Source organism: Lepidochelys kempii, chromosome 1 (assembly GCF_965140265.1).
Source record: "Lepidochelys kempii isolate rLepKem1 chromosome 1, rLepKem1.hap2, whole genome shotgun sequence".
Classification (NCBI taxonomy): domain Eukaryota; kingdom Metazoa; phylum Chordata; order Testudines; family Cheloniidae; genus Lepidochelys; species Lepidochelys kempii.
In genome coordinates this window covers 195796301-195823050 of record NC_133256.1, presented here as the reverse complement: position 1 = coordinate 195823050, position 26750 = coordinate 195796301, and the positions used below count along the sequence as shown (strand labels likewise).

The 26750-nt window shown below is 42.6% G+C and overlaps 1 protein-coding gene across 5 annotated transcripts in view; it reads right to left on the bottom strand.

The window, feature by feature from the left end:
• Positions 1-26750, bottom strand: part of IMPG2 (interphotoreceptor matrix proteoglycan 2) — a 94452-nt gene that overhangs the window by 24563 nt on the left and 43139 nt on the right. For all 5 annotated transcript variants that reach the window (XM_073306870.1, XM_073306886.1, XM_073306880.1 and 2 more), the window contains exons 4-9: positions 23800-23831; positions 23674-23697; positions 10778-10827; positions 10163-10254; positions 6272-6433; positions 2209-2267 (exon numbers count right to left, since the gene is read on the bottom strand). In XM_073306870.1, the coding sequence (XP_073162971.1) occupies positions 2209-2267; positions 6272-6433; positions 10163-10254; positions 10778-10827; positions 23674-23697; positions 23800-23831 (419 nt within the window). The remainder of the gene's footprint in view (positions 1-2208; positions 2268-6271; positions 6434-10162; positions 10255-10777; positions 10828-23673; positions 23698-23799; positions 23832-26750) is intronic.

Genomic DNA, 26750 nt, shown 5'->3' with positions numbered 1-26750 from the left:
CCCCCCTCTTGGGGCCATGTAGTAATTTTTGTTGTCAGAAGGGGATCGCGGTGCAAGGAAGTTTCAGAACCTATGTTCTAGTTTATTCCTTATAGTGACAGCTCTGACATGCTATAGAACAGACAAATTTGAAAATAAATCAAATTAAATAGCTTACAAGTAAAAAATGTTATTCTGCTATACAAGGGACCAAATTCTGGTTTCACTCAACTCAATGGGAGATTCACTACTGGCTTCAATGGGACTAAAAGTTGTTCTAAGTCAGTGCAGTTGTGCTAGCATATATCAGGGGGGAAAACAGGCACAATAACGTTACTTACGGCTAGTTTACAAACATATTTACTTATCAGAAAGTAGTAGGATATCCTTGCCAGAACAAGCAGCCTTTTCGGCCTTCTCCACAGGTGCAGCAGCATGTAGTGCTACACGTCGCCGTGAAAGGCAAACTGTGTCTACGGTGCGGCATTAGCTACATGCAGCAGTGAAAGTCTGGCAGCTCCCCGAGCCTTTCCCTGCTGCCTCCCCAGTGCCAGAGTCTTTTGCTGTGATGGGGAAAGGCTCCAGCAGCAGGGAGGCAGTGTAGACAGGGGAAGCGCTGCTTGGGCATGTAAAGAGACAGCTGTGTAGGCAGGGCGTATACTCTAGGCTTCTGGCATGTTTTTACTCTACATGCCTAAGCAGTGCACACACGGCTGCTTATACCCGTGCTAGGGGTGTGTGCAGTGTACGTACTCTGCACGCTGCTGGGACTGATAGGAGGTATTGGAATGGCATTAATGGAGATGGAAGCCATTTCTCTACGGAACTGGTGTTACATATGCTGAGACCGTGCAGGCTTTTCTACGCTGCCACACCTGTGTGTTTTGATTCTGACTTCTGCTAAAAGTGAGAACTGAAAGGGCTGTTTCCATGCTCCTGCAAAGCTTAAGTTTCCCTTGCAGAGACTGCGAACAAGGATAAATATTAGGGAGAATATGATGTGGCCATTTATGAACTACGAACCATTTTATGAGACCACCACTTCATTTTGCACACCTAAAGATCGACTAATAGTTGCCAATTATTAACAAACCACTGCACACTGGGCTAGATTGGAATTTGTCACTACACAAACAGGCAAATCCTACCAAAACCAGGCCCACAGATAACCTTTTAAATGTTTTATTATTTCATTCTGTATCAGCTTTTCTGTGGCACTCATAACCACAGCATTTGAACACCATCACAAACCCCCTCCCGCTAAGGTAAAGAAGTGTTATCCTTGCACACGGGGAACTGAGGCACAGAGAGGGTGCGTGACTTGGCTCAAGATAATCACAACAAATCTGTGCAGAGCTGAGAACTGAATCCAGATTTCCTGATTCCCAGTCTGGTGCTCCAACCACAAAAGTATCCTTTGTCCCTTGCCATTTTTGCTTCCGGTGAGTATTGTAGCAGCTGAGTTTATTGGCAGGAATATTCAGAGAAATACTGACTTATAAATCAACTAGTGCAAAATGTTAAGGCAGATAAATTTCAGATTCATACTCCTGTGTATTCACATCAGAAACCTAATCCTAAAAGTTATACTCAAGCCAATCAGGAAACAGAAACATGTCACGTGACCTGTGCATCCAATCAAACCAGCTCAAATCTCAATTTCAAGTACTTGCTACAAATCTCTTGGAAACAATATTTACAAAACAAATGGACTCGAATCATTCTGAAAAACAAATAAATTGGAGAAACTCAGTCTTTTCACAGAATATTCATGAACAGAAAGACATGCAAAATACGTCAAATAAACAATTTGTTACAAATTATTCATCTATGTCTCTTTGTGACTTAGAAGTGAAATGTTATATATTTCATCATTAACCTTCTGAGCCATCCAGTCTTCCCTAACAGACTGGATAAAAAGTTAAGTACACTCAAAGTTTTCCCAAGAGTGTTTGGATTCCTCTGCATTTAATACTAACCTGTATCAAATTATGAACATTTGAGAATCTTGGAGAATTATCAAATGGCAAAAGACATGTTTATTGTATTTAAATCCTAGGACAAAGAAACAGGGGCAGACATCATGAGAGAGGCTTTGACTGACTTCATGGGCAGAAGAAAGAAACAGCTGATCAAATTTGTCCTCTGCAGCAGTGATCAATAAAAGTTGTGTAGGTCAGTTATGAGAACACTGATGTTAGGTTTGTATGCCTTTATAAATCTATTTACCTGAATTCCAGCACATGGATATTATTGTATCCAGGTAATCCTTCAAATGCATTTTTTACCTATTTGAAAAAAAAGCCAGAGAGATAAATGTGTTTTATGAAATATTTGCAGCATTGTATAAAATGATGAGTTATCTATTTATAATAGAAAAGGGCATAGGATATCATCGAACTTTTTATCTGTATATAAAATGAGCTGAGATGGCATCTCTTTCTTGTTACAAAAACAGAAGGAAATTGTGAGTATACCCAGCACCTATAGGAAATCTACAGACATATGACTGTACACAGAGAGAAGGGAACTACAAATCTGAATGATCACAATAGAGCTCTCTGGCATCTTAATTCTGTAGTGGCCTTTCAACAGATATGCATGAGGTTAAAACACAATCAGATTTTATATGAGCCCATTTAACTGACGGTCTCCACAGCTCCTGACAGCAATGCACCCATACACTACTATCCTGCTTAGCCAACTCAAATCTTTCCCCCCAACCAAAGGTTATGACTGCCTCTAAAATTCTTCGGATTAAATGTAGGACGGATTAAGACAAAAGTCTTAGGATCTAGGACACATTATAGCAGATCCCAAGACACAGCAATGAGTCAGCGAACCAGGTGCTAGTGCAGAACACAACCAATTGCTACTGGGCTAGCTAGGCTGCTTTAACTGAGTGGAATTATCTAGGGTTCGGGAGGGGAAGAAAGATAACAATCCACCGGGTGAGGGTGAAGCTAGGAGGGGAAACATGCGGGTGGTAAAGTGCTGGTGTGTCCAGGCCTAATTAAAGAGGGAACTGTGCTGCAATAGTGGGCCACAAATAGGAGAAACCACCAGTAATTGGGTTCATGTTGGAACAGAAAATCCCTGTGATCTGTCATCACAAGATTTTTTACTCCCCAGATTCCACCCCCCAGACCTGTTTTTAAACAGTCTCTGGTGAGACTTAAACTATCCCAAGTGCTGCTGATTTTCAAAGGCTTCTGTGTCCAAGCACAGAGAGAAATAGGCAGGGGATCAAAGGAACGGAACATCCAGATGCCAGGTGGCCCCTATTCCATCTGACATTTCTTCCACATACACTAGGGCACTACTATTTGGCCACACAGCTAGGAAAATTAAGACGTCTGACCTAAACTGGCCATACATGACAGTTGTGGTGACACCCTTTGGCTTAAGGACAGAGTCCATCTATTTCCCACCTAACTCAGAATCTGGCATAGAGTTAGCCCCAGTATAATGGATTCAACAGACTTTGCCAAGAAGAGCTCCAACTAATAAGACTGAAAAGGGAATAAAGCTAGAGAAAAGAATGCCATTATTGTTGGTTATTTTATAGCACACAAAGTTGTGCTGGGTGTCTTACCTAATACAAAAGACAGACAAGGTCCCTGCTCCAAAGGGCTTATGGTCAAAATGTGGACATGTCAATGAGTATGGGTGAGAAACAGGGAGATGGGGCGAGGAAGGTCCAGAGTTACAGTGATATGATCACACAGACGCTCAGTTTTGGTGCACACACATATATCAGTGGCCCAATAACGATTTTTTATTTTTTTTAAAAAAACAGCTCTAGGACAGCAAATATTATGGACCCACGAGTTGTGGGAATTGCAGAAGAGGTGCATTTTCAGAAGGATTTAAGACCCTGATTCAGCAGCCCTTCCTTATTCAGCAAAACACTTTTGAGCTTAATTTCCATTTACTTCAATGGGATTTAAACATGTGCTCGAGTACTTTGATGAAGAGGAATAGATTTAGACAGGTTCTTAAATGCTCTGCTGAGTGAGGGCCTAAGTGAGCAGTGAGTATGGGCTTGGTGGCTCAGGTTACAAATGGTGTATTACATGTAAGGGGTGTCCACCCATTCAGGAAATGTTGCTGCTCCCAGACAGTACTGAGTAGTGCTCTGTTGTTTTGTGACCATCATTCACTCTCTTTAAAAGAATTCACTGCTGTGAAGGTAGTTGCTTTTACCGTCATCTGAAGGTTCACTCCACTTGTTAAGATTATTGAAATTAAGCTGGGAAGCCTTTCTGCTTTAGCAGTTGGGACTCAATATTCTCACGTATTCTGGATCTTAAAACTGGCCAAAAATTTAGAGAGCTCTGGGGTGAATTTAGGTAGGCCATTCAGTAACAAGGAAGCATTAAAATTTTAAACAGCCTTTCCAAGCCCTGAAGTTTTATTAAGATCAGATGGAATCCCATCATGAGACAATGAGAATCTTGACACTTCTTGAAGCCCTGTCTCACAACCCTATTGGTGAGTCACTGAAATATTCAGAAAGAATAGGGCCAAACTTAGTCCTGGATAAGCAGCTGTGTAAACTGGCAGAGTGATGCAACAGAACAAAAGGCAGTTGCTATCAGCCAAGCCTTTTCCACCAAGCAATAATGTTTTTATAATAATAAAGCAAAATGCATTAGTAAAAGCAGAAAAGGAAACCGAGAACTTCCCAACTCAGGCTTCAACTGAGTCCCTCTGCCCCACTGTATGGAGCCCATCCTTCACAAAAGCACCTTCCCATCTCTACCTGCAAAAAAGCCAAATTATAGTCCTGTACGAAGAGATGGAGAAGCTCAACTAGATTAATCCCTAGTCAACAAGAACCAGGCTGTGCCCCTGTACACTGTCCATAGGACACAACTCCACGACTGCAGGAGCTGTTGGGCTGGCACTCTCTCAGGCATTTCATAAAGCATAATTTTGGGGAGTTCTAGCATAAAGGGAAAATCCCACAGTGCTGTGCTGACAACATATGGTGAGTGTATGCCCCAGCATTCTCACTGAGTTAGAGTCTGGATCTCAGAGCAGCAGCACTGGTTTACCATTCAAAGCAGAGCAGGCTGTCGTAGATCAGGACAGCAAGGATATTTGAGGCATCACATTTTTAATGACTGGAGAGTGAGGTGATAGGCATTTCCCAGCATGCCTCAGGCAGCAAAATCCCTAGCTAGCTCAGGAGAACCACGTAAGGAAAAGCTGTCCCTAACACGGCTGCCACATAGAATCATAGAATATCAGGGTTGGAAGGGACCTCAGGAGGTCATCTAGTCCAACCCCCTGCTCAAAGCAGGACCAATCCCCAATTAAATCATCCCAGCCAGGGCTTTGTCAACCCTGACCTTAAAAACTTCTAAGGAAGGAGATTCTACCACCTCCCTAGGTAATGCATTCCAGTGTTTCACCACCCTCCTAGTGAAGTTTTTCCTAATATCCAACCTAAACCTCCCGCACTGCAACTTGAGACCATTACTCCTTGTCCTGTCCTCTTCTACCACTGAGAATAGTCTAGAACCATCCTCTCTGGAACCACCTCTCAGGTAGTTGAAAGCAGCTATCAAATCCCCTCTCACTCTTCTCTTCTGCAGACTAAACAATCCCAGTTCCCTCAGCCTCTCCTCATAAGTCATGTGTTCCAGACCCCTAATCATTTTTGTTGCCCTTCGCTGGACTCTCTCCAATTTATCCACATCCTTCTTGTAGTGCGGGGCCCAAAACTGGACACAGTACTCCAGATGAGGCCTCACCAATGTTGAATAGAGGGGAACGATCACGTCCCTCGATCTGCTCGCTATGCCCCTACTTATACATCCCAAAATGCCATTGGCCTTTTTGGCAACAAGGGCACACTGCTGACTCATATCCAGCTTTTCGTCCACTGTCACCCCTAGGTCCTTTTCCGCAGAACTGCTGCCTAGCCATTCGGCCCCTAGTCTGTAGCTGTGCATTGGGTTCTTTCGTCCTAAGTGCAGGACCCTGCACTTATCCTTATTGAACCTCATCAGATTTCTTTTGGCCCAATCCTCCAATTTGTCTAGGTCCCTCTGTATCCTATCCCTGCCCTCCAGCGTATCAACCACTCCTCCCAGTTTAGTATCATCCGCAAATTTGCGGAGAGTGCAATCCACACCATTCTCCAGATCATTTATGAAGATATTGAACAAAACCGGCCCCAGGACCGACCCCTGGGGCACTCCACTTGACACCGGCTGCCAACTAGACATTCTATCATTGCTACCGGGAGCTTGTGGGAAAAAGATCAGAGAAGGTAAATTACCTGGGAAATAAATTGTTCTGAGAGTAGCTGATGCTGCATGGTGGATGGGTCACTCAATTCCTCAGTGTATTTCTCTCCCAAAATAAGGATTCTGAACTCAACCATCTGGTCAGGAACAGGTTTCATCAGCTTCCCATCCTCCTTCTTGATCTCATTGTTGATCTAGGACAAAAGAAAACAATGGGATTTAGTGACCTGTATGATTTGCTCTTGGTTATTTTTTATATGAAGCTCAATCCTTGGGCCATTCTACGCTTTGTGGGTTTTATCCATGCAGAGGGCAGGACACACACAAGTTACCTATTTGTTTATGGCGTCATTTTGCGGGCAAGTATCCCCCCTTTTCCCTCAGTGAAATAGGATGGGATTCAGCTTCTGTAACCAAAGGATCTCATGAGATATGCGTGGATATTGGGTGATCTGCAGATACCCAATTGTATCCCATTTGATCTGGAGAGCTGCACTGTAATTTTTGAAGCAACCCTGGTGCCAATGGCTGATGCCTCAGAAGGCTGTGCTGCCAGGGAATTCGCGGGCATTACTGCTGATTCAGGAAGCAAGCAATATCCAATCAAACTTCACCTAAAATATGCAGGGTTAGCAGGGCAGTGTGCCGTGAAGAACAGTTGCTTCTTAGTTCTGCTTCACTGTGACCCTACCTATCAGCCCCAGCCCGCAATTTTTTGTTATTGTAAGGTCAGGCTTCCCACAGGGCCCCAGGGGGAACATGCCACAGAATCAGTCCCTCCTCCCTTCATGTGCCCCAGCCAAGGTCAACTTAGACTGTAAGGCCAGAAGGGACCATCATGATCACCTAGACTGACCTGCCCACTGTAGGCTACAAGACTTCACCCACCCACTCCTGTAACAAACCCCTAACCTCTGGCTCAGTTATTGACGTCCTCAAATCATGGTTTAAGATATCAAGTTACAGAGAATGCACAGGTTATTCTAATTTAAACCTGCAAGTGACCCATGTCCCAGGCTGCAGAAGATGAAACTCCCCTCTCACCCCCCAGGGTCTTTGCCAATTTGACTCAGGGAAAATTCCTTACCAGCCCCAAATATGGGGATCAGTTAGACCTGGGCATGTGGGCAAGACCCAGCCAGCCAGACACCTGGGAAAGAATTCTCTATAGTAACTCAGAGCCCTCCCCAGCAGGTGTCCCATTACCAGCCGTTGGGGATCTTTGCTGCTAGCAGTCGCAGATCAGTGACATACCATTGTAGGCAGTCTCATCATACCATCCCCTCCATAAGCTTATTAAGCTCAGTCTTGAAGCCAGTTAGGTTTTTTGCCCCTAGTGCTCCCCTTGAAAGGCTGTTCCAGAACTTCACTCCTCAGATAGTTAGAAACCTTCCTCTAATTTCAAGCCTAAACTTGCTGATGACCAGTTGCTATCCATTTGTTCTTGTGTCCACGTTGGTGCTTAACTTAAATAACTCCTCTCCCTCCCTGGTAGTTATCCCTCTGATGTATTTATAGAGAGCAGGCATATCTCCCCTCAGCCTTCATTTGGTTAGGCTAAACCAGTCAAGCTCTTTGAGTCTCCTCTCCTACAGAAGGTTTTCCATTCCTCTGATCATCCTCATAGCCCTTCTCTGCACCTGTTACAGCTTCAATTCATCCTTCTTACTCCCAGGAGAACAGAACTGCACCCAGATGAGGTCTCACCAATGTCGTGAATAATGGTACTAACACTTCCCTGTCTCTACTGGAAATACCTTGCCTGATGCATTCTAAGATTGCATTAGCCTGCTGTGGCTCCCCTCTGCTGACGGAAACAGAATGGAGAATATTGCCCTATACTAAGTGTTAATGATGGGGGGGCGGAAACCAGTTGATTTGGAGGCATTTTTGTTTTTTATTTACAAACCTCTAGGATTACTTTTTTTAGGTTTGTATAACTTGAAGATCTTTTTCCTTTTATTTAAATTAATTTTTCCCGCAAGGCAGATTAAAATAATAAAAAAAAACAAAATAAAAGAGAGCGATTTTGTTTAAACTAAAGAGCAGCCTTTGCTGTATCTGACATGAGGGACGGAAACCTTCCCCGTCACACCTCCTTCTCCAAAAGATTCACTGCCATCAGCAAGTGCCTTCTATACTGTTTAGAGCTTGTAATGATTTTTAAATGTAATTCTCTCCCTCCAAACCCCCCATTCACAGGCTGCTGATGGTTAAAGGAAAAAAAAAAAAAAGAGAGATCTTGTAAACTGTCTTGGGGCTTGTGGCTCCTTAGTGCTCTACAGTGTCCTCCCCCCGTCTCAATTTTGCAGATATCAGTGTTTACACCTTTAGGAGAGGATTTCCATTCCCCTGAGGCTCAGAGTTCTGAAGTCTGATCTTGGACTTCTCCTGGTAAGAAGGGTTCGTGTGTCACTGGGTAACCATCAGTGGTCAGGCTCATTGGTAATAAACCTAAAACTAGCTGGCATCCGACGGCAAATTTACATGTAGTGGACAGCTATTACTACCTGATTGTTTGTGTTTCTGTGTGGTGTGAACCGCTGGCCAGTCACCCAAAAATAAAGGTAAAGGCAGCGTGTAAATATATAAGATGAGAAATGCTGGCTTTTGTTCTTGTAATTTACAATACAGTTTGGGTGCACTGAGTAGTGTTACTTTATAAAAAGAGAAAGCACTGTAGCAGCAGTAATCTAATTTTACATTGCCCTCTGAATTACTGAGTAGTCCCCATCTCTGCTCAGCTACACTTCTAACACAATCCATGCAATTCTTTTATAAAAAGAACAATGGTGTAGGTGGGACCAAACCAGAGGCACTGTCAGTCAGTGATTTAGAACCAGAGCCATGATAAACTCAGGAACCACGTTACAAGGGGTCACGTAAACTTCATATTCAGTGTTTGTTCTTGGTAGTTCAGAGAGTTTCATATTCGAACAGACCTGAAAACTCCAAGAGAAGCTATAGAGTTTGGCTTGGTTTGGATCACAATCATGCTAAACTACTGAGCTTTGCATGATTTTAGCCCAGTACCATAAATTAGCCCAGTTTCAGGAACCTTTCAGTTAATCTAATGAGAGTTTGAAGCTTATAACAAAACCCAAAACAGGCAATTTCACCTCACAGATTTGCACAATTTTCTTCTCTAGTCATGCAAGCCAACAATTTCAGAAGTAGGTGCCTAAAGTTTGGCCCTAATCCATTTTTAGGCACCTAATTAACCAGTGGTCTGTTTTCCAGAAGATCTGAGGCAACCACAGCTCCCAATGACTTCATTGGGAGTTGTAGGTGTTCAGCATCTCTGAAAGCCAGTTCACTTTTACATTGGGTGCTTAAAAAGGAATTTGGGTATCTAACTTTAGGTATTCAAGTTTGGAGAGTTTTGCCTTAGATAGATACCAAGGTGACGGATGCTTATAAATACTACCATCTCAATGAAATCCTTCTATTAGATAGGATTTTCAAAAGTACCAGAATGACTCTGGAGCACAAGTCACGTTGTCTTCCAATAGGAATTGTGCTCCTAAGTCACACAGGTACTTTTGAAAACCTCACCCAGTGTCCAGTCCTGCAGTACTAGCAAAACATACATTGACTTCTGGGTGGAGTCCATGTTTAGCAATGTGTGGAAGCTTCACTATGAACCCTGTGTGACTGGGAGAATCTCTTTCTGCAGTGAACTAACTTTACGTAATTCATCCCATTGGTTCAGACATTACCTCATCAAGGCATTGCTTTATCAAGTCTCGCCAGTAAATTTCTTAAATCCTGCCGACCCTCAGTAATTACTATCTTTTGTTTGAAACTATTAGAAATCCTGTGGCAGGATCAGAAAAAAGAGGTGAAAGAGAGACAAGCTGGATTAAGAAGCAATGCAAACCCAAGTAATAGCAGTTACGAAGGGCAAATGAAGAACTACTTACGCTAGCATCTGAATCTTCATTCTTGTTGAAGGTATAATCTGATGGACTCTCAATGGAGACCTCATGAGGGTGTGGGACATTGGCAGCTGCATCTGAGAACGAGAAGAAACTTTTTAAAAAAAATATAATACAAAACACCTGTGCACACTTCCTGCTAGACAGTTCAACACACTAAAATATGTTTGCAATTATTCCTGCTCCCACCATCCTGAGAAGAACAAAGCAGATGAATCATTTGATAGGGTATAGAAAAAAATAAATCAAAGATATTATTCAGGACTACACAAAAATCTGATCTGCCTAACAAGGATGTGATACTTTTGAAAGTGTAAAATCACAGATATTAAAAAGCATCCCAAGCCAATTTTAAAATTAGGATCTTTCAAGGTGCATGCAATTGCACGTTAGGCATTGACAGCATCATTATTTGTATTACAGTAGCATCTACAGGACCCTATCAGGATCAGCAGTGACCTCAAGGTTAAAGGATCCATGTCTAATTACCAATCCCAAGCCATCAAGCTCCCCAAGGTGAATGTTGCAATACATTTAAAACATCAGTTTATACAAGCACCTAGATGGATAGAGATAAATATAAGCAGATGAGAACAAGACCTCTTAATGTGGTAGCATCAGCAGCTGGAGAAGGTGTTGGAATTCCAGAGCTGAAAAACAAAAACAGAAACTGGAATAAAAATATGAAATTAAGGGTAAGAATGTGAGAGGGTTTTTTTTTTAAAAATCTAGTTAAGGTTCTATCACCCAGTTTTACCTGAGTATCTATTACCAAATCAAAAGGCACATTTTCAGAATAAATTCTCCAAACATTACTTTGCTGACAACCTCATAAAAAGCAGATTTTACATTTTAACGATCAGCAGCAATTTGGTAATGAGTCACTTGCATCTGCACAACAGTTATCACACATTTTAGAAAGCTTAGCAACACAAAGCTTGCTTTATATTATGGGCCAGTCCTCCTTGCCTTACTCAGTCTCCTTGGGTATGTTTACTCAGCTGGGAGGGGTGAGTCCCAGCACTCCAGCTAGCATGCTGAAGACAGCAGTGAAAATATTGTGGCATAGGTGGTAGCTTAGACTAGCCACCCAAACTGGGGGTCAGGAAGGCTTGGAATTAGGCAGCTAGTCTGAGCTGCCACCCACATGGCTATTTTTAACGTGCTAGCTCAAGCAGAGCTAGTTCAAGTCTGTCTACCTGCACTGGGAATCACACCTCCCAACTGCACTGCAGATGTACCCATTGACTTTAACGCTGAATTTAGCCAGAGATGAGTGAATAAATATATCAGAAATCAAATTCTGGCCTCAGTTGCACCCGCGCAACCTCACTACAGTCAGTTTTGGTTGCAGGAGTCAAACTGTGCTCATACAGTGATGATGTTGAGTTGCAGCCTCAGCAATGACCAGAATACAACTGTTCTAACTTTCAAAAGAGCAGAACACCCAAAGTTTCCATTGATTTGAAATGGAGCTATGGGTCCTTAGGAGTCCTGAAAATCAAGTCTTATGTTATTCAGACTTTGAACCTGATCCTGCAAGATGCAAAGTGCCTCCGGAGAGAAGCTAAATTCCCTTACTTCCAACTGACCTGATTTACAAAATTAATTGCATCTAGCCTTTTAATGTCTTTGCAGGAGAAACAAATGAGAACAGCACACAGAGACAACGTGAAGACACCAGCGACAGCCTGTGAGGATCTGCAGATTTAAAAAAATGCCTCTCACAAGGAAGCTAACATAGTGAGACTCGGGAAAAGGGGTCAGTCTTCTCTTTTCTACCACAGCTGAGGAAATAGATAGATAATTGAAATAACATTGCACGTTTACTGTATGTTGAGTGCTGTAAAGTACAAAAATGAAGATGTAATCCATGCCCACAGATCTTAAAATCTAAGGTCTCAGCTTGCAAGGTGAAGAATGCACCATAGATGTCAGGGGGATTTGAGGGTACTCAAAAATTTTCTGGTATAGACGTTAGAGCCCAAAGAGAGGCCAAAACCCAAGAGGTGCTGAGCACTAGCCACTCCCACTAAAGTCAATGGGAACAAGTACAAGTACAAGGCACTCAGCACCTCTCCAGTTTTGCTCCATTTCATACATCCGTTCTACCTAAGACTGGCAAAAGAGCAAACTTTAGGTAATCCATTGCAGTAAGGGACCTGGGAGGGGCGGGGGGGGATGAGGGTTTGGTTTATTTAATGAACAGATAACTTATACAAATCAGCCAAAAACAAAGCAGTTCTGAGGGAAAGACCATTTAAAACACACTGAAGTTTATAACAAAGATCAGAACTGGATTAAAGTCATGGAACGAAAAGGAAGTTGCTCATACGTCTTCCATCCCAGTGGTTTGCGGTCAAAATTATGTAAAATTCAGCAGCTTCAGCTGAGTTTCATATTCAAATTACTAGGGGGGTTCAAACCCAAAACTTTGGCCAAACATGAAAAACAAAACCACCCCAAACAAAATGAGATGAAAATTTCTCAATGTGAAAGGGAACCAGCAAGTTTTGCTTGGCTCTGGTTGTAAGCCTGAGCGATTTTGGGTCCAACCCTGCAAGCTGCTGAATCTGTACTGAAACTAATGAGAGTTTAGGGTATGCTTAGCATCTCACAGGACCAGCCCCTTAGTGAATACGACAATACTTGATTTGCAGGAAGGTACTTTTTTGGATAAATTCAGCAAATCTTTAAGATTGGGCTTTAAGCTCTGAAGAGACCTAATTCAGTGATCAGTTTAGGAAAATGAGTGTTTATTGGATTGAAATATTTCTTTCAATTGAAGGGAAAAATCTTATTTCATCGGTTGTAATATCTCTACCATAAAATGAACATTGCAGCAGGAAGAGTTCATCCTGATATGCTTCTAAGACATAAGATGGTACCAGAGACATTTTTTCTTTATTGTCTTGCTGTTTACAATTTTCAATCAAGAAAATTCCCTTCAACAAGAACATGCTAAAGTTCAAAATTGTGAATTTTAATGCATTTTAATGTTTATTTTGAGAACATCCTTTTTCCCCCCCATATTGCTTTTAATCCCAAAGATTCTATGACTTACTTGGGGCTTTATCCTGCAGTCTTTACTCCAAAATTCCCCCTGAAGTTAGTGGGTGTTTTTCCCAAATAAAACAAAAAATTGGACCTTAGATCACCCCTCAAAGAATGGCAGAACTCTACACTAAGTCATTATTCCATATAGGCCCTTATTCAGCAAGGTTCTTAAGAACATGAGTAGTCCCAGTGAAGTCATTAAGATTCCTCACATCCTTTAAGTTCATGTTAAATATGTATATTGAAGTATTTTGCTAACTTGAGGTCATAATGGACAATTGTAAAACCTGTGGTTTTTCTCTGTGCCAACCCTCTTCATTGTTCATCCATCTTTCAAACATTTGACAAGAAAAACATTGAGTTCCGATAAGGTTTTTTTAAAAATCAGAACTATAATATACTCTCTAAATTTAGGGGAATCAGAACAATAGTGGGGTTCAAGTACTTGAAAAAGAATTGGTCTTCTTTGCAGCAGCCTGCCTGGAACACCATTTCCCATTTGTTCTATTTAATACCATTTCCGTGGCTGGGCCATCTGCTGCCACTGAACTGGGAATCGTCCTGTGACTTTGGAGACAATGCTGAAAATCCTCCTACACACACACACACACAAAATGGAGCCTGACTAAATGCTTCAAATTATGCAGCTATACCCTAAGTTGAACTTTAGCAAGATCAAACATGTCTTTGTTCCAACACCGCTGACCTTTGAGTCCTGAGAAGCCCCTGGGTCCACTCACACTAATAATGGAGGAACTAGAAAGTGAAAAATCCTTGGCTTTCTTCCTTTAATTTTTAATGTGTCTAATCCTTTTCCTGGAGAAGATAACCTTAAAAACATAAAACTGATGTGAACAGGTTGCTAATGTTAAAAAAATACAAGCAGCTGGGCTTCACCTCTGCAGCAGGAGACTGGAATTACCTAAAGATACATGCGCACGCACACAAAAACACACACGCAATGATGTAAAATGAGTATGTTGAGTTTGCTGTTTATCCCAAGGACTTATCTCGCTAAAGCTTCCCAGTATCCTTAGGCCAGCTCTGTACAGTTGTTGTGACAGTGTTAGCCCAGAAAACATTAAGTTTGGGGAGTGGCAAAAGAATGGTTTCTCATGCCTGTTCAGTAACATCCAGGCTGTCTTTGGATGGCACTTCTTAAAAAATCCTGCTTAGAAAAGCAGAAAATATTGATTAAACAAGACTTCAAAATATTTTCGTGAGCAGTAAGCCAATGCGTCTCAGAAAAACCCTCAAAAGTGCAGGTTACAGACATGAGATACAGCTGTTTATATTTGCTTCCAAGTCCTGGTATCTGTCACCTGTTTTCAGCAGCAGGACCATCCCCACTAGCTACAAATATAGTAGACGTTATCACTGAAATGATCATCAATCATATTACAGAAATATTGTGAAATGTTTAAAAGGATCAAATCAATGCACAGCCCAGAGCTGTGGACACCAGCCCACAAAGTGATCTAACAAAGAGATGAAGTTTGTTGAAAGTAGTATAGTCTGGTGATGAGAGCAGTAAGTACAGTGATTTGTGTATCTGTTGATTTTGACTGGTCTTTACAAAAGGAAGAGTTGGACAGATGCCCAGACTAGAGAACATTTCCTGGTAGTGTAGAAGAGGTGTTACTAAAAATACCCTGCCGGTAACACAGGCAATGATTAAAGACCAAATGCTCTTGTTCTTAACGTGGACAACAGTCCAGGTCTACATAATCTATGGATTTTAAAGGACTTCAGGTCAGATAATTTGCAACTTCTTTTTGGTACATTTAGAATCTCAAGAAAATAAGTGGCAAGATTCCTGACATCTGGAAAGATGCACCTTGTTAGCATACCAAAACTATTCAAACAAAGGCTATAAGTGATGATTAGAGCTGAAAGAATAATATATAACGTAAGTTAGTCAACAAAGTTTGCTTCTTTTTCTGTTCATGCAATGTCAATGAACAATTTGTGACTTTCTTAATTGTAATTAATAAATTTGAATCAATTTTGTTTATTTAGTTGCTTCCTATTCTAAATCTGAAGTCAGAGCTATCTTGTTTCCTGATCAAATACTTCCAATCTATTCAGGTTCTGACTCCCAATGACTTCAAAGGGCATTAGATCAAGTCCACAATCAGGTTTCTTTCTAAGGTACCTGTCACTATAGCATCTAAATGTCATATTTCTGATGCAATGTTCACAGAAAGCAAATTTGAAATTAACTTTCCCAAAGTATTGGATGGAATGTGCAAACCAAAAATTCACTTCCCACAAGTGTTCAAGATAGTGAAACTCATACACAAAAATTCATAGAAAGCAAAGACAAAAGATGTACATTTCCCACTGAAGCACAATCATGCCAGCATAGATTTAAAATAATACTCTGCTCATCTATAATGCTTTCCACTCAAGATGCTCTAAGCCAGCAGTTCTCAAACTGTGGGTCAGGATCCCAAAGTGGGTCACCACCCCATTTTAATGGGGTCGCCAGGGCTGGCTTAGACTTGTACTCTTGAGGGCATTCTGCACCCAAAAAAATAAAAATTCTGCTCACAAAATTTTAAAATTCTGAAAATTTTATTTGTCAAATAAATTTGGAGGCTCCAGTATGGCATTGGGGAGCACAGGCCACTGGCTGCACAGAGATGGTAGATCACTGTGCAGCTTTCCCCCAGGACACGGACTCAGCAGTGAGGCTATACCCAATCCTGACACAGCGCAAGGACCAGGCTTGCCCCAGAACACCCCAGGGTCCTGCCCCTCAGTGCCAGGTGCACGAGGTGTGGGCAGGCAGGTTCAGCAAGGCAGGATCCAAGTGTGGAGGACTTAGTGTGGGGGGGATCCAGGTGTGGGTTGAGAGGGTTCTGTGTGGGGCAATCTGGGTGCGAGTGGCTCAGTGGGGGATCTGGATACATAGGGGCTTGTTGTGGGGTTTTGGGTGCAATGGTAATGGGACTCTGCAGGGGAGTCCAGGTGAAGGTGGCTGGGGCTCAGCGGAGGGAGAGGGTCTGTGTGTGTGGGGATAGAACCTGGCAGGGGAGTCTGGGTGTGTGTGTGTGTGTGTGGAGGGGCTCACTGGGGAGTCCAGATGCTGGGGGAGTGGGGCGTGGATCCAGGTGCAGCTGGTTGGGGCTAGGTGGGGTGGTCCAGGTGCAGGGGAAGTTGAGCTTATCAGGTGGGGTTTCTGAGTACGGGGGAGGGGGTCGAGGCTCAGCAGGAGGGTCTGGGTTTGAGGGAGTCTGGATGCACGGGGGTTGGGCAGATACGGGAGCAGCTCCCTGTAGCTCCCTCCCCCTGCAGCTGAGGAGTGATGGGTGCAGGAAGTGGGTGGGGAACAGAGTTTGCAGAGCTTCCTGCAACTGAGGGAGAAATCTGGGGGTGGGTCTGACCCAGCTCCAAATGCCGTGCAGGGGAAGAGGAAGTCCTGTCCTCCCCAGCCCAGCCAGGACTAGCAGCTGTGCCTAGTGCAGGGTCGGAGCCACCAGCTGGGTCTTCCCCAGTCCCACCCTCTGCTCCACAGGGATTTACCTCTCTGCCAGCTGCCCTGGGCACCCGAAACATACTGCTGGTGAGGGTTGCATGGCTGCTCTTGTGACTTCCCTTTGGTTCCCCATCAGAAAGTCATTTTTCTGCGGGGAAGCAATGAAATCTGTGGGAGACAAACTCTGTGCATGTGCAGTGGCACAGAATTCCCCCAAGAGTAGACTTGCTGGGGCCCGAGGCTGAAGCCCAAGCCCCACTGCCTGGGCTCAGGTTACAGGCCCCCTGCCTGGGGCTGAAGACCTTGGGCTTCAGCTTTGCCACCCCACCCGCGGCAGCGGGGCTCAGGCAGGCTCAGGCTTCAGGGCCCCCCTTGTAGGATCATGTAGTAATTTTTGTTGTCAGAAGTGGGTCACAGTGCAATGAAGTTTGAGAAGCCCTGCTCTAAGCCCTTTACGAATTAAGCCTCACATGAACCTCCTTTTACATAAAGGAAACAGGAGCACAAAAAGGAAAAGTGACTTGCATATCGTGACAAGGCAAGTCAGTGGCAGAGCGAGGAAAGAAGACTATTTTATTACTTTAATCCCCCTGATTTACTGGAAGATCATTTTTAGCTAATTTGCTGGAGTTTTTGAAGACTTTTTTCCTCAAGGGAGACCAAAAACACGCAGATAATGCTACAGTATAAACTCTACTTTTATTTTTCCCTGGCCAACATTTCCAAAATTCCAATTGCCTAAAATTAGGCTTCTAAATGCTTACACAGGGACCTCAATAAAAGTGGCCTGTTCTTCCTCTCAGCAGCAGCTTGTTCCAGCTCTCGCTGCCACCTCCTCTCAACTCCAAGGAGTGTGGGGGCAGATGGAGCCAGCTGCTGCTGAGAGAAAAAAGCAGTTGGCAGGGAGTGGAAGAGGGAACGACACGGTCAGAGGGGGAAGTCCCTGGTTTGCAGGCACAGGGAAGCAACCATGAGGGGAGAAAACAGGAAGAATGTTGGAAGCAGCCATGATGATGGCAGGAGATGGGGAGGATGGCCGTAGCTCTCATTTATAAAATGGTCGCTGGCAGAAATTTTCTAATGACATCTAGGTACAGAGCCTGCTATTTTCAACTAGAGAAGTTCCCCCAATTGTAACTCTGACCTTTGTCCCCTTGGTTAGGAATCAGGTTGGTGCAAGCCATGGTTTATAATGGAGCAGCACATCTACACAAGGTGCATGCGCTCAGGCAGCTCCACCAGTGCAGAAAAGGCCTTTCTCTGTTAAAATATAGCCAATTAAATCTCATTAAACACTAACTGAACAACTCTTTCCAAGACTGGACAACTGATAAAATGAGGACCAAACAGCCTCTGTAATGTCAAGAGCAACTTCTACAGCAACAACAACCTAGTTTATGCTAAATTTTTGAATTCAAGTGCCCATGCATGCATCCAGACATGCATATTGACAAGCAGAGAGATTTGATTATTATAATAAGAAATAAATGGTATTGTTACACACACAATTTTCACTCACAACTGGCTGAAAACACAAGTCAGGGTCCAACTATATCTCAGGTTTGACCCTACTGAAATCAATGAAGTAACACTAGGGATAGATTTTGCCCAGTTAACTAAAGTGGTTTTCCACATCAGGGGCCTACAACACTGGTTTTAGGAACAATGTTAACCAACCACATTGCATGTGCAAATCTGTGTTTCCTGATTGATTTGCCAGTACTCAATACTTATTTCTGGACTCCTAGCTTAAAATGTTAATTTAATAAAAATAGGTACTTGAGAAACTCCTGGCTACAGTGGAGATATTTCCAGATGCTTCTGATGAAGACATTCAGAATGTACATAATACATATATTGACTCAATGTTTTAGTGACCATCAAATATATATTGCCCTTCACGGTAAATACAGATGCAAATTCTCCTTTATCCTTTTTCAATCATTGGATCAATACATGTTGAAGTTCACCCAAACATGAAATCACTGGGACAAATTCTACCCTTTGTTATATTCATGCAACCCTGTGACTTCAGTGAGAAGAATTTAGGCATTTGTTGGGCCACTGTGAACTTGAGAAAAGAATACTCGACAAAAATGTAATTTCTCTTGTCCTACCTGCACAAGTGAAGACCTGGACCAGCGTGGCTGAGCATTCAGCAAAATATACAAATATATCATGTATGTTTGCAGAGGCAGGAAGGAGCACACAAAAGAAAGAAGGATGAGCAATGCTGCACTATGGTGCCTTGGCAGAAATAATTGGTTTCAGACCATCTAGTTCTGTTAACTACTTGATCCTAGGCAGCAATAGTAAGGTCCAAAGGCACAGCCCTAGGGGGCACCCACAAGCTGAACTGGGACGAAAGAAAGCCCTTTTAAGCAAGCAGTTCTCATGAAGAGTGTACCCCAAGATAGGCTCTTTATCTTTTCTTTATGATACATCAGTCATGCCACAGATTTTCCCCTGCCTTCTGAGAGGATCTGAAGCGGTCTTCTGTGTATTTATAGGTCCCAAACCAGCAAAGCACTTAAACATGAATAGACCCACTGAAGTCATAAGATGCACATACTTAAGTGCTTTGCTGGATCAAGGCCTCCAGTTAACAGCAAAGCAACACTTTAGATCTATCATATGATGGTGCATCTGTGATACCATTGATGTCTTTTAGGTCATTTTAAAAATAAATTAGTAGTTAAGATTTTTCTCTGGATTTTTTTTGGCTTGTTTAATTTAAGAATAATTATGTGTCCCATGTCCCCAGCTCTCTAATATGAAAGAAAATGATCCCAATAGTAATAGTCTCCACCCAGGGTCTGGTTGGGAAGCGTGGCCTAGCGGGTCACAGCCACAACCCCTGCTCCTCCCAACCAAGCTCTGACCCGGGGCCCTTTTAGCTACCAGTAACCTGGCCACCAAGACCACTTAAGGTTGTCCTCCCTGGGCCTCTTCCTCTCTTCCCCCCCGCAGGGTCACCACAGTCCAAGGCCTTCACCTGATGGGAAAATCCAAATCCCAGGGAAGCAAGAGGGAGTCGCCACTGTCCAGGGCCACAGAATACTTCCCTCTCTGCTTGTCTCTGCAGAAGGTCCCCCCTTTCCTCATCTTCCTTCTCTGTACCTTGGAGTCTTTAAACTGTGATTTGAGGACTTGAGTAACTCAGCCAGAGATTAGGGGTCTATTACAGGAGTGGGTGGGTGAGGTTCTGTGACCTGCTATATGCAGGAGGTCAGACTAGATGATCATGATGGTCCCTTCTGGCCTTAAAGTCTATGAGGCTATGAGATCCTGGAGTAAAATAGAGCCAAGCACGCTGAACTGTTTACTAAAATACAGGATACTTGTTACACCACAGACCTTCAACCTAGACTACCCAGGTTGATAAAGGAAGTGCACAGCCTATTCCTGTACCAAAGATGATGTACATAGGGGGGGACACAGTCATACAGGTTACGGAGGATGTCAGCCTGTCTGCTTCCCTTCTCCCCCCAGCCAAGAACAAAGTCCTGTAAAAAGTCAATAGAGATAATACCACCACTTATTTTTCCCAAAGCTTCACACAAAACGAGGTGCTTCTTATGTCATAATATATACAAGTGTATCTTTGGCAGGAAGCTGCATCCAAAAGTCAGCACAGACTATTTAAATCTGAAATTTCATGGTATTGTTACGGTAAGAGTCCTGACCCAAAAAGGTCCTCTGTATGTGTGGGGTCGGGAGGGGCGGGCGGGGGTTGCAAGTTATTGCAGGGGAGGTTGCGGTGCTGTTACCCTTACCTCTGCCTTGCCGCTGGTGGCGGCACTGCCTTCGGAGCTGGGCAGCTGGAGAGCGGCGGCTGCTGGCCGGGAGCCGAGCGCTGAAGGCAGAGCCACCGCCACCAGCAGCGCAGAAGTAAGGATGGCACGGTATGGTGTGGCCACCCTTACTTCTGCACCGCTGCCTGCAAAGCTGGGCCCTCAGTCAGCAGCCGCCACTCTCTGGCTGCCCAGCTCTGAAGGCAGCAGCACAGAAGTAAGGGCGGCCTGGTATGGTATTGCCACCCTTACTTCTGCGCTGCTGCTGGTGGGGAGCCGCCTTCAGAGCTGGGTGCCTGGCCAAGAGCCACCACTCTCCAGCCACCCAGCTCTGAAGGCAGTGCAGAAGTAAGGGTGGCAACACTGTGACCCCTCCTAAAATAAACTTGTGACATCCCCCCGCAACTCTCTTTTGGCTCAGGACTCCCAATTTGAGAAACGCTGGTCTCCCCTGTGAAATCTGAAAGCAACAAAAGACCAGATTTCACAGTCCATGACACATTTTTCATGGCCGTGAATTTGGTAGGACCCTAGTTATGCACCAAAGTCCTCATGTGCATAAAGGACTTGAGCATAGAACAACAGTTCCCCTCAGCAGGCAAGATTGAGTCTGCCTGCTGACTCCTTCCGAAGGCTGGAGAGGGTTGGGGCATCTGCTCTTCCTAAAGGACCACTCAGGATGCCCAAGATAACCACTTAGCTCCTTATGTGCAAAAGTCAAGAGGAGAGCCAGCCAGCTTGTGCCTTCAGTAGGAGACATCAGTGGAGGCATCCCATTTGTCTCCGCAGTGCGAGGTGATCAGCTCTTCTTGTTAGATGCTTATGGGAGCTGGATACCATGCTATCCTGCCTCTTCATCGGCGTGTCCACATCCAATGTCAGTGAGTGTCCAGGCTAAATCATGGCCCACTTCAGAGGTCAACAGCAAAAGCCATTTTTTGTCTTGTGACCAACTGAAAGCCAACCAACATTGGTTGAAAATATCTACATGATTAATACAATACAATAAAATAAACATATGGAGAATGTGAAGAGAAAGTGTGTGTTTGAGATGGGATTGAACCACAAACCCCATTCCTAATTTAGGGGTATTTAGAATTGGTCTTCTGGTTCTGGCCCTTACAAAAGTAAGGCCACATCAAAGTTCTGATCCAAAGTTCAATGACGGCTTCAGGTGCCACATTCTGGACTTGGTTCTCTAATGCTTAATAAAGATTTTGTGTATTTTGAATATACTGACGTACATGATAGTGAATCTCTTCCTGCTGACACCTGGTCCACAGCAAATCTGTCTAAGACAAATTCCAAATGCAAATTCAAATGTATATGTTCCCCTTTACGTTATCACCTAGTAGTTAGTTGACTTAATTCTTACATCATATTTTTGTTCCGCCAGACTACGTTTCAATACATTGCCTCATCTCCAAATGCAAAGTAAACTATCAATTTGAGGGAGGTGTGGGATGTTATAGAGTTAAAATGTTAAAAAAAAGTTAAATGAAAAAAGCAAAAGTGCAAAAGGAGAACACTCCATTGATTCCAATAAGAAACATGAGAAAGCCAACTCTAATTTTCTGCTGTGAACAGCCTCAGAGTAATTTACACTGGGTTGACTACAACATGTTTAGTACACCTACTTTAAATGAGAGACAGTAAATCCATCTGATGCATTCAATTGTATTAGCTAGCCAGCTGGTTATCAGTCTCCTTTACAATGCCTGTGTCAAAGAATACTACTTAAGGCAGCTATTAATGTAAAGTTCACATTAAACAAAACATTATGCACCCCTTTCTGTCCTCAGAAACATGCAGTGTGAGGCAGAAGTCATCACTGTGCATGGATCCATGCATCCCAGTGCAGCATTTAACCCTATTTCATTAGTAAGTTATTTCTAGTCCTGTCACATTTCTCTGCATTTAGTACAGTTTTGTAAAGCAATTATTATGAAGAGATATTTAATTTCTTTTAAATCAAACCTTCCCATGCAGATTTTATTTTTCCCCTAAAACTTCCAACCTTCAAATTGAGACAAATCCCATTACCTGATTCTGAACTCTTTCACCCAAGTGTAAATCAGAAGCAACTCCATTAATGTAAGAGCTACACTGGGATAAAACTGATGTCAGTGAGAGAAGAATCAGGCCCACAAAGTTTAAGATGCGTAGAATGAATTAAATTGGCCAGAATATTTGTTTTACAGAAATGAAATCCTCAATGGCATGGGGGAAGCAGGATGGCAAACAAATTCTGAACAGATTTACAGCTCCTGAAACATCACTGAAGTCAGTCGGCTTTTGTGGGGTGTATGTCATAGCAGCCAAGTGTGGGGCGGGGGATAGGGAGAACTTTTCTTTGAATGTAGAGACTTTTGTTTTTAGTTTAAGTCCTGCCATTTTCTTCACCTCTGTGTTATTACGTTTTTATATGTGATACTGTGGTTATATGCTGTCGTTATGAGAACAATTACCTTTGTTTTTTAAAAAGTCTTTTCAGTGACTCATTTCCCCAGCAGGTGCACTATTTATATTTACCATAAAAATTTCATTAGCATTACACAGAGTTTTAAGTGAGAGATCTCCCTATTAAAATCAACAGGAGCTGTGCAGCTAATTTCCCTGTGATAACATGTTTAGAGTACACCTCTTATGGCATTTTAAACATATATAAAAATATTAACAAACAGAACATTAATGGGTCCAATTTTCAAGGGTGCCCAGAGCCATCTCTAGAGTTTCAAGTCTCCAGGCATGAAGGGCTCACCAAGTACAAACTTGCTGGGTCACAGCCCAGAGTACTCCGCTACAAACACAGGCCACAGTGACATGGCTCTTTCCCCAGTTCAGATCCTGCACTAATCTCTTCACCGCTCCGGTAAAGATTGTGTATTTGCCTGGCTGGACACAACTAAGTACAGTATTGTGCTCAGTGAGGCAAAAATACAGGTGCTTTACTAGGCAGGCTGAGATGCTCTGAACATGCCAACCATGCTGGGACACTCTGCCTGTTGCTTGCACAAGCGATCTCCACACTACTTAAGTCCTGAGTCCTCTGCACCAGGGTGAATTTCATCATTTATCACTTAAGACTAAAAACAAAATCTGCAATGTGTAAACTAAATTAAGCAGGGTCTGGCCACAAGCTTTAAAAAGTAAAAATGACTTACCCACAGGACCAATCACTGCAGGCGCTGGCGAGAAACCAGAACGAGAGAAAGATTTACAAAATGTCACGACTCAGCTTTATAGCTGTTACCTTACAGTATAAAGTATAGGGCAGTGTAAATACTCACCCATCCATTTCTTCTTTCATATAGGAGAGTTTCTGAAAAGATAAGAATATTCCAAGTAAGTTGAGGGGAGAATTAAAATGGAATTTAATTAATATCCAAAATTTTTCTCCCAGAAATATTTTAACATTGATAACATAGGCAGAAAGTAGTATATTTATTATTAAAGCAACTGATGAAAATAAACTGGCCAAAATTTTCGAGAGTGAATAGTGATTTTGGATGCTCAACTTGAATCACCTTGAAGGGCATTGATTTTCAGATAGATGCTCAGCGTTTTCTGAAAATCAGGACCTTTTAAGGGGTCTCAAGGACCCCAAATTACTAGGCACTTTTGACTGGTATCTTTTCAACAATCTTTGAGATTTATTATGTACATACATATACACACACACACACACAGAGAATACGACAAAAGTGAATCCAAAAAACACACATTAGATTCAATCTCCACTATCCTACAGAGTCCATGCTAGAGATCAGATGCGGGTTCTAATTAACCTTTTCCTTTTCACTCTCACATCTCAGGAAATAAGCGTTAACTCTGCTGAGTTTGTGAATTCAAAAATGCATGTGTCTTTTAAACACAACTAAAGGTTAAATTCACTTGGTACTGATTAGATTGAAATTCTTAGCTGGTTCGTATGAGTGACCGATGGGGCGGGGGGAGGAATCTTCTACTTATATCATATTGGAAGCAAGGGAGTATCTGCACCCCACAACCAGCTCCCCTGAGTATTCTTCAGATTTTTGAGTGGAAAACAACATGGCATTAGCAACATTCACTTCTATGATATAGTCACAGGAGTCTCCTCGCTCAACTCTGCAGGTTTGTAGAAATGGAGAGCAAACCATGCTGCTAGCATGGAGGGACCCTCACATAGCAGCGTGGTAGGACAAGCTGTCCATGTAGAAGTCCACACAAGCACCACCAGACAGCAGTTTTGGAGCAATGCTGTATCCCAGTGGACCGTCTTGCTATGGTATTTAGCTGGGCAGATAATAATGTAATTATCTACATGAGAGCATCACCTAGAAATGTGGAGATTCCTCTTTCATTATCAGTGTAAATATGAACAATTACACTTTTCAGTTAAAAAACTATGATATTCTTTACTGTGCAGTCTTAGGATAGCATGAAACCTGTCTTAAGCAACCATCCAAGAGACCAACAAAAATAGGTAGCCTAGTACAAGCCGATCTAACTTCAGGTTAAAAAAAAAAAAAAAACATACTAGAAACCTTAGGGACTCTAAGATGGTTCCTTAGGAGAAAGGGCTGGCCTAGAGGAGATGGTACTCAGTGCAGGTTACACTGTACAATGTACTAGGATGTGCAAGGGTTTTCTAGTTTGATAATAGGTAGGTTGTGAGTACTTGGAGATTTTATATGATAAAAAATAGCTCATTTTATTATTCATATGTATTACCGAACATGGCCAACTACCACCATGGCCATTTTACTTAGTGTGGGGTCATTTTTTGATTTGTCTTTTAGGAGGGGGACTGTGTCTTATTTCGTGTTTAGAAATGTCTAGCAAATTGTATTTGGTTTCAGCCATGCTCACATCAATAATGATGATGTTCTATTGATTCTAATGGAATATTAATGAATGGCAGCATCACTGCAGGGGCAATGGAAGTATTAAAATATGAAATACAATAAAGTACATTTATTACAAATAAAAATGATATAGCATCCAAACAAAATACTGTGCACCTTCCACGCAAAGGACTGAGGTTTCCCAGCAATGGACTTAATATGGCTTCACCAATGCTACAGCATGACTATCCAGAACAGATCCAATCCCAACTCTAAGCAATCCAGTCCTAGCTCTATCCCGAATAAGCAGAGCTTAACATGGTACCGAGTAACATGTTGCATACCAGAAATACCATTTTCTAGGTGTTAGCTTTACATTTGTAGGATCTTTTTACTAAATTACTTATTTAAAAAAATAGTAGGGCAGACCAAATCTTTTCTGGTCTTTGTCAGTTTGTTTCACAGCCTGAGCCATTTTTTGTATTTAAATTATGTTTATGGCATCTTTTAAAGTATCTTTGCCACTTTCTGCCATGCAAACATGAACATTAGTAGTATTTTAAAGGTACAGAGAACATTTTAAAGATGCAGAACTTGCCATTCTGCTGGTGGTGCAGCACATTAGGAACCTTGTGCAAAGAAAATTGCGTTTTTACTAATGTCACTATGTATTGATCCAGTACATTTCATGTGTTTAAAAAGAGCCAGGTTTTGAAAAAGAAGAACTATAGTTCGGCCACAAAGAAGTGACATCTCTAGAAACAGCTAAGTTAGAGAAGGGTTAGCTAGCTGTTTAAAAAGTCAAGCTGCACTAGGCCATTGCAGCTATTTTGCTCTCCTCCTCCACTTCTTCCTAGGGTTCAGAAGCCCTCGAATGGGACCATTCCTTTAATTCTTTGAGCTAGTGCCAAGGGAGAAGCAGGGTCACAGCTCCCACCTTCACTTCCTGTACCTTTGGTAGCACCCTGGAATGGCAGGTGTACAGTCAGGAAGTAGTACACAGAAGAAGCACAGCAGCTGCTAGCAAGGACAGCTTATACTCTGCACACATGCCTCCCCATCACACCTACATAACTAATGCTAACTTCCCATTCCTACAGGGACCATTTGCGCACACTGTGATGTGGGGAGATGGTCTCAGATCAGATAAGAAGACTCTGAACATTAATATTTCATAAATTCACAGAACAAATCATTTTCAGTAGCCTATTAATAATCCCTCTCCCCATTCTCTGATTTAATCGGTTATTATAACGTGACACATGAATGCTGTATTGCAAAAATGTATTTTACCAAAATGCTTCTCTCTTTAGATCACTTGAACAGCTGGCCTGGTCAAGGCCAGCAGGCTTAAAATAACACCTACCAGCTGTATTTTGATTTGATGGCACATGCACTATATGCTGTCACTC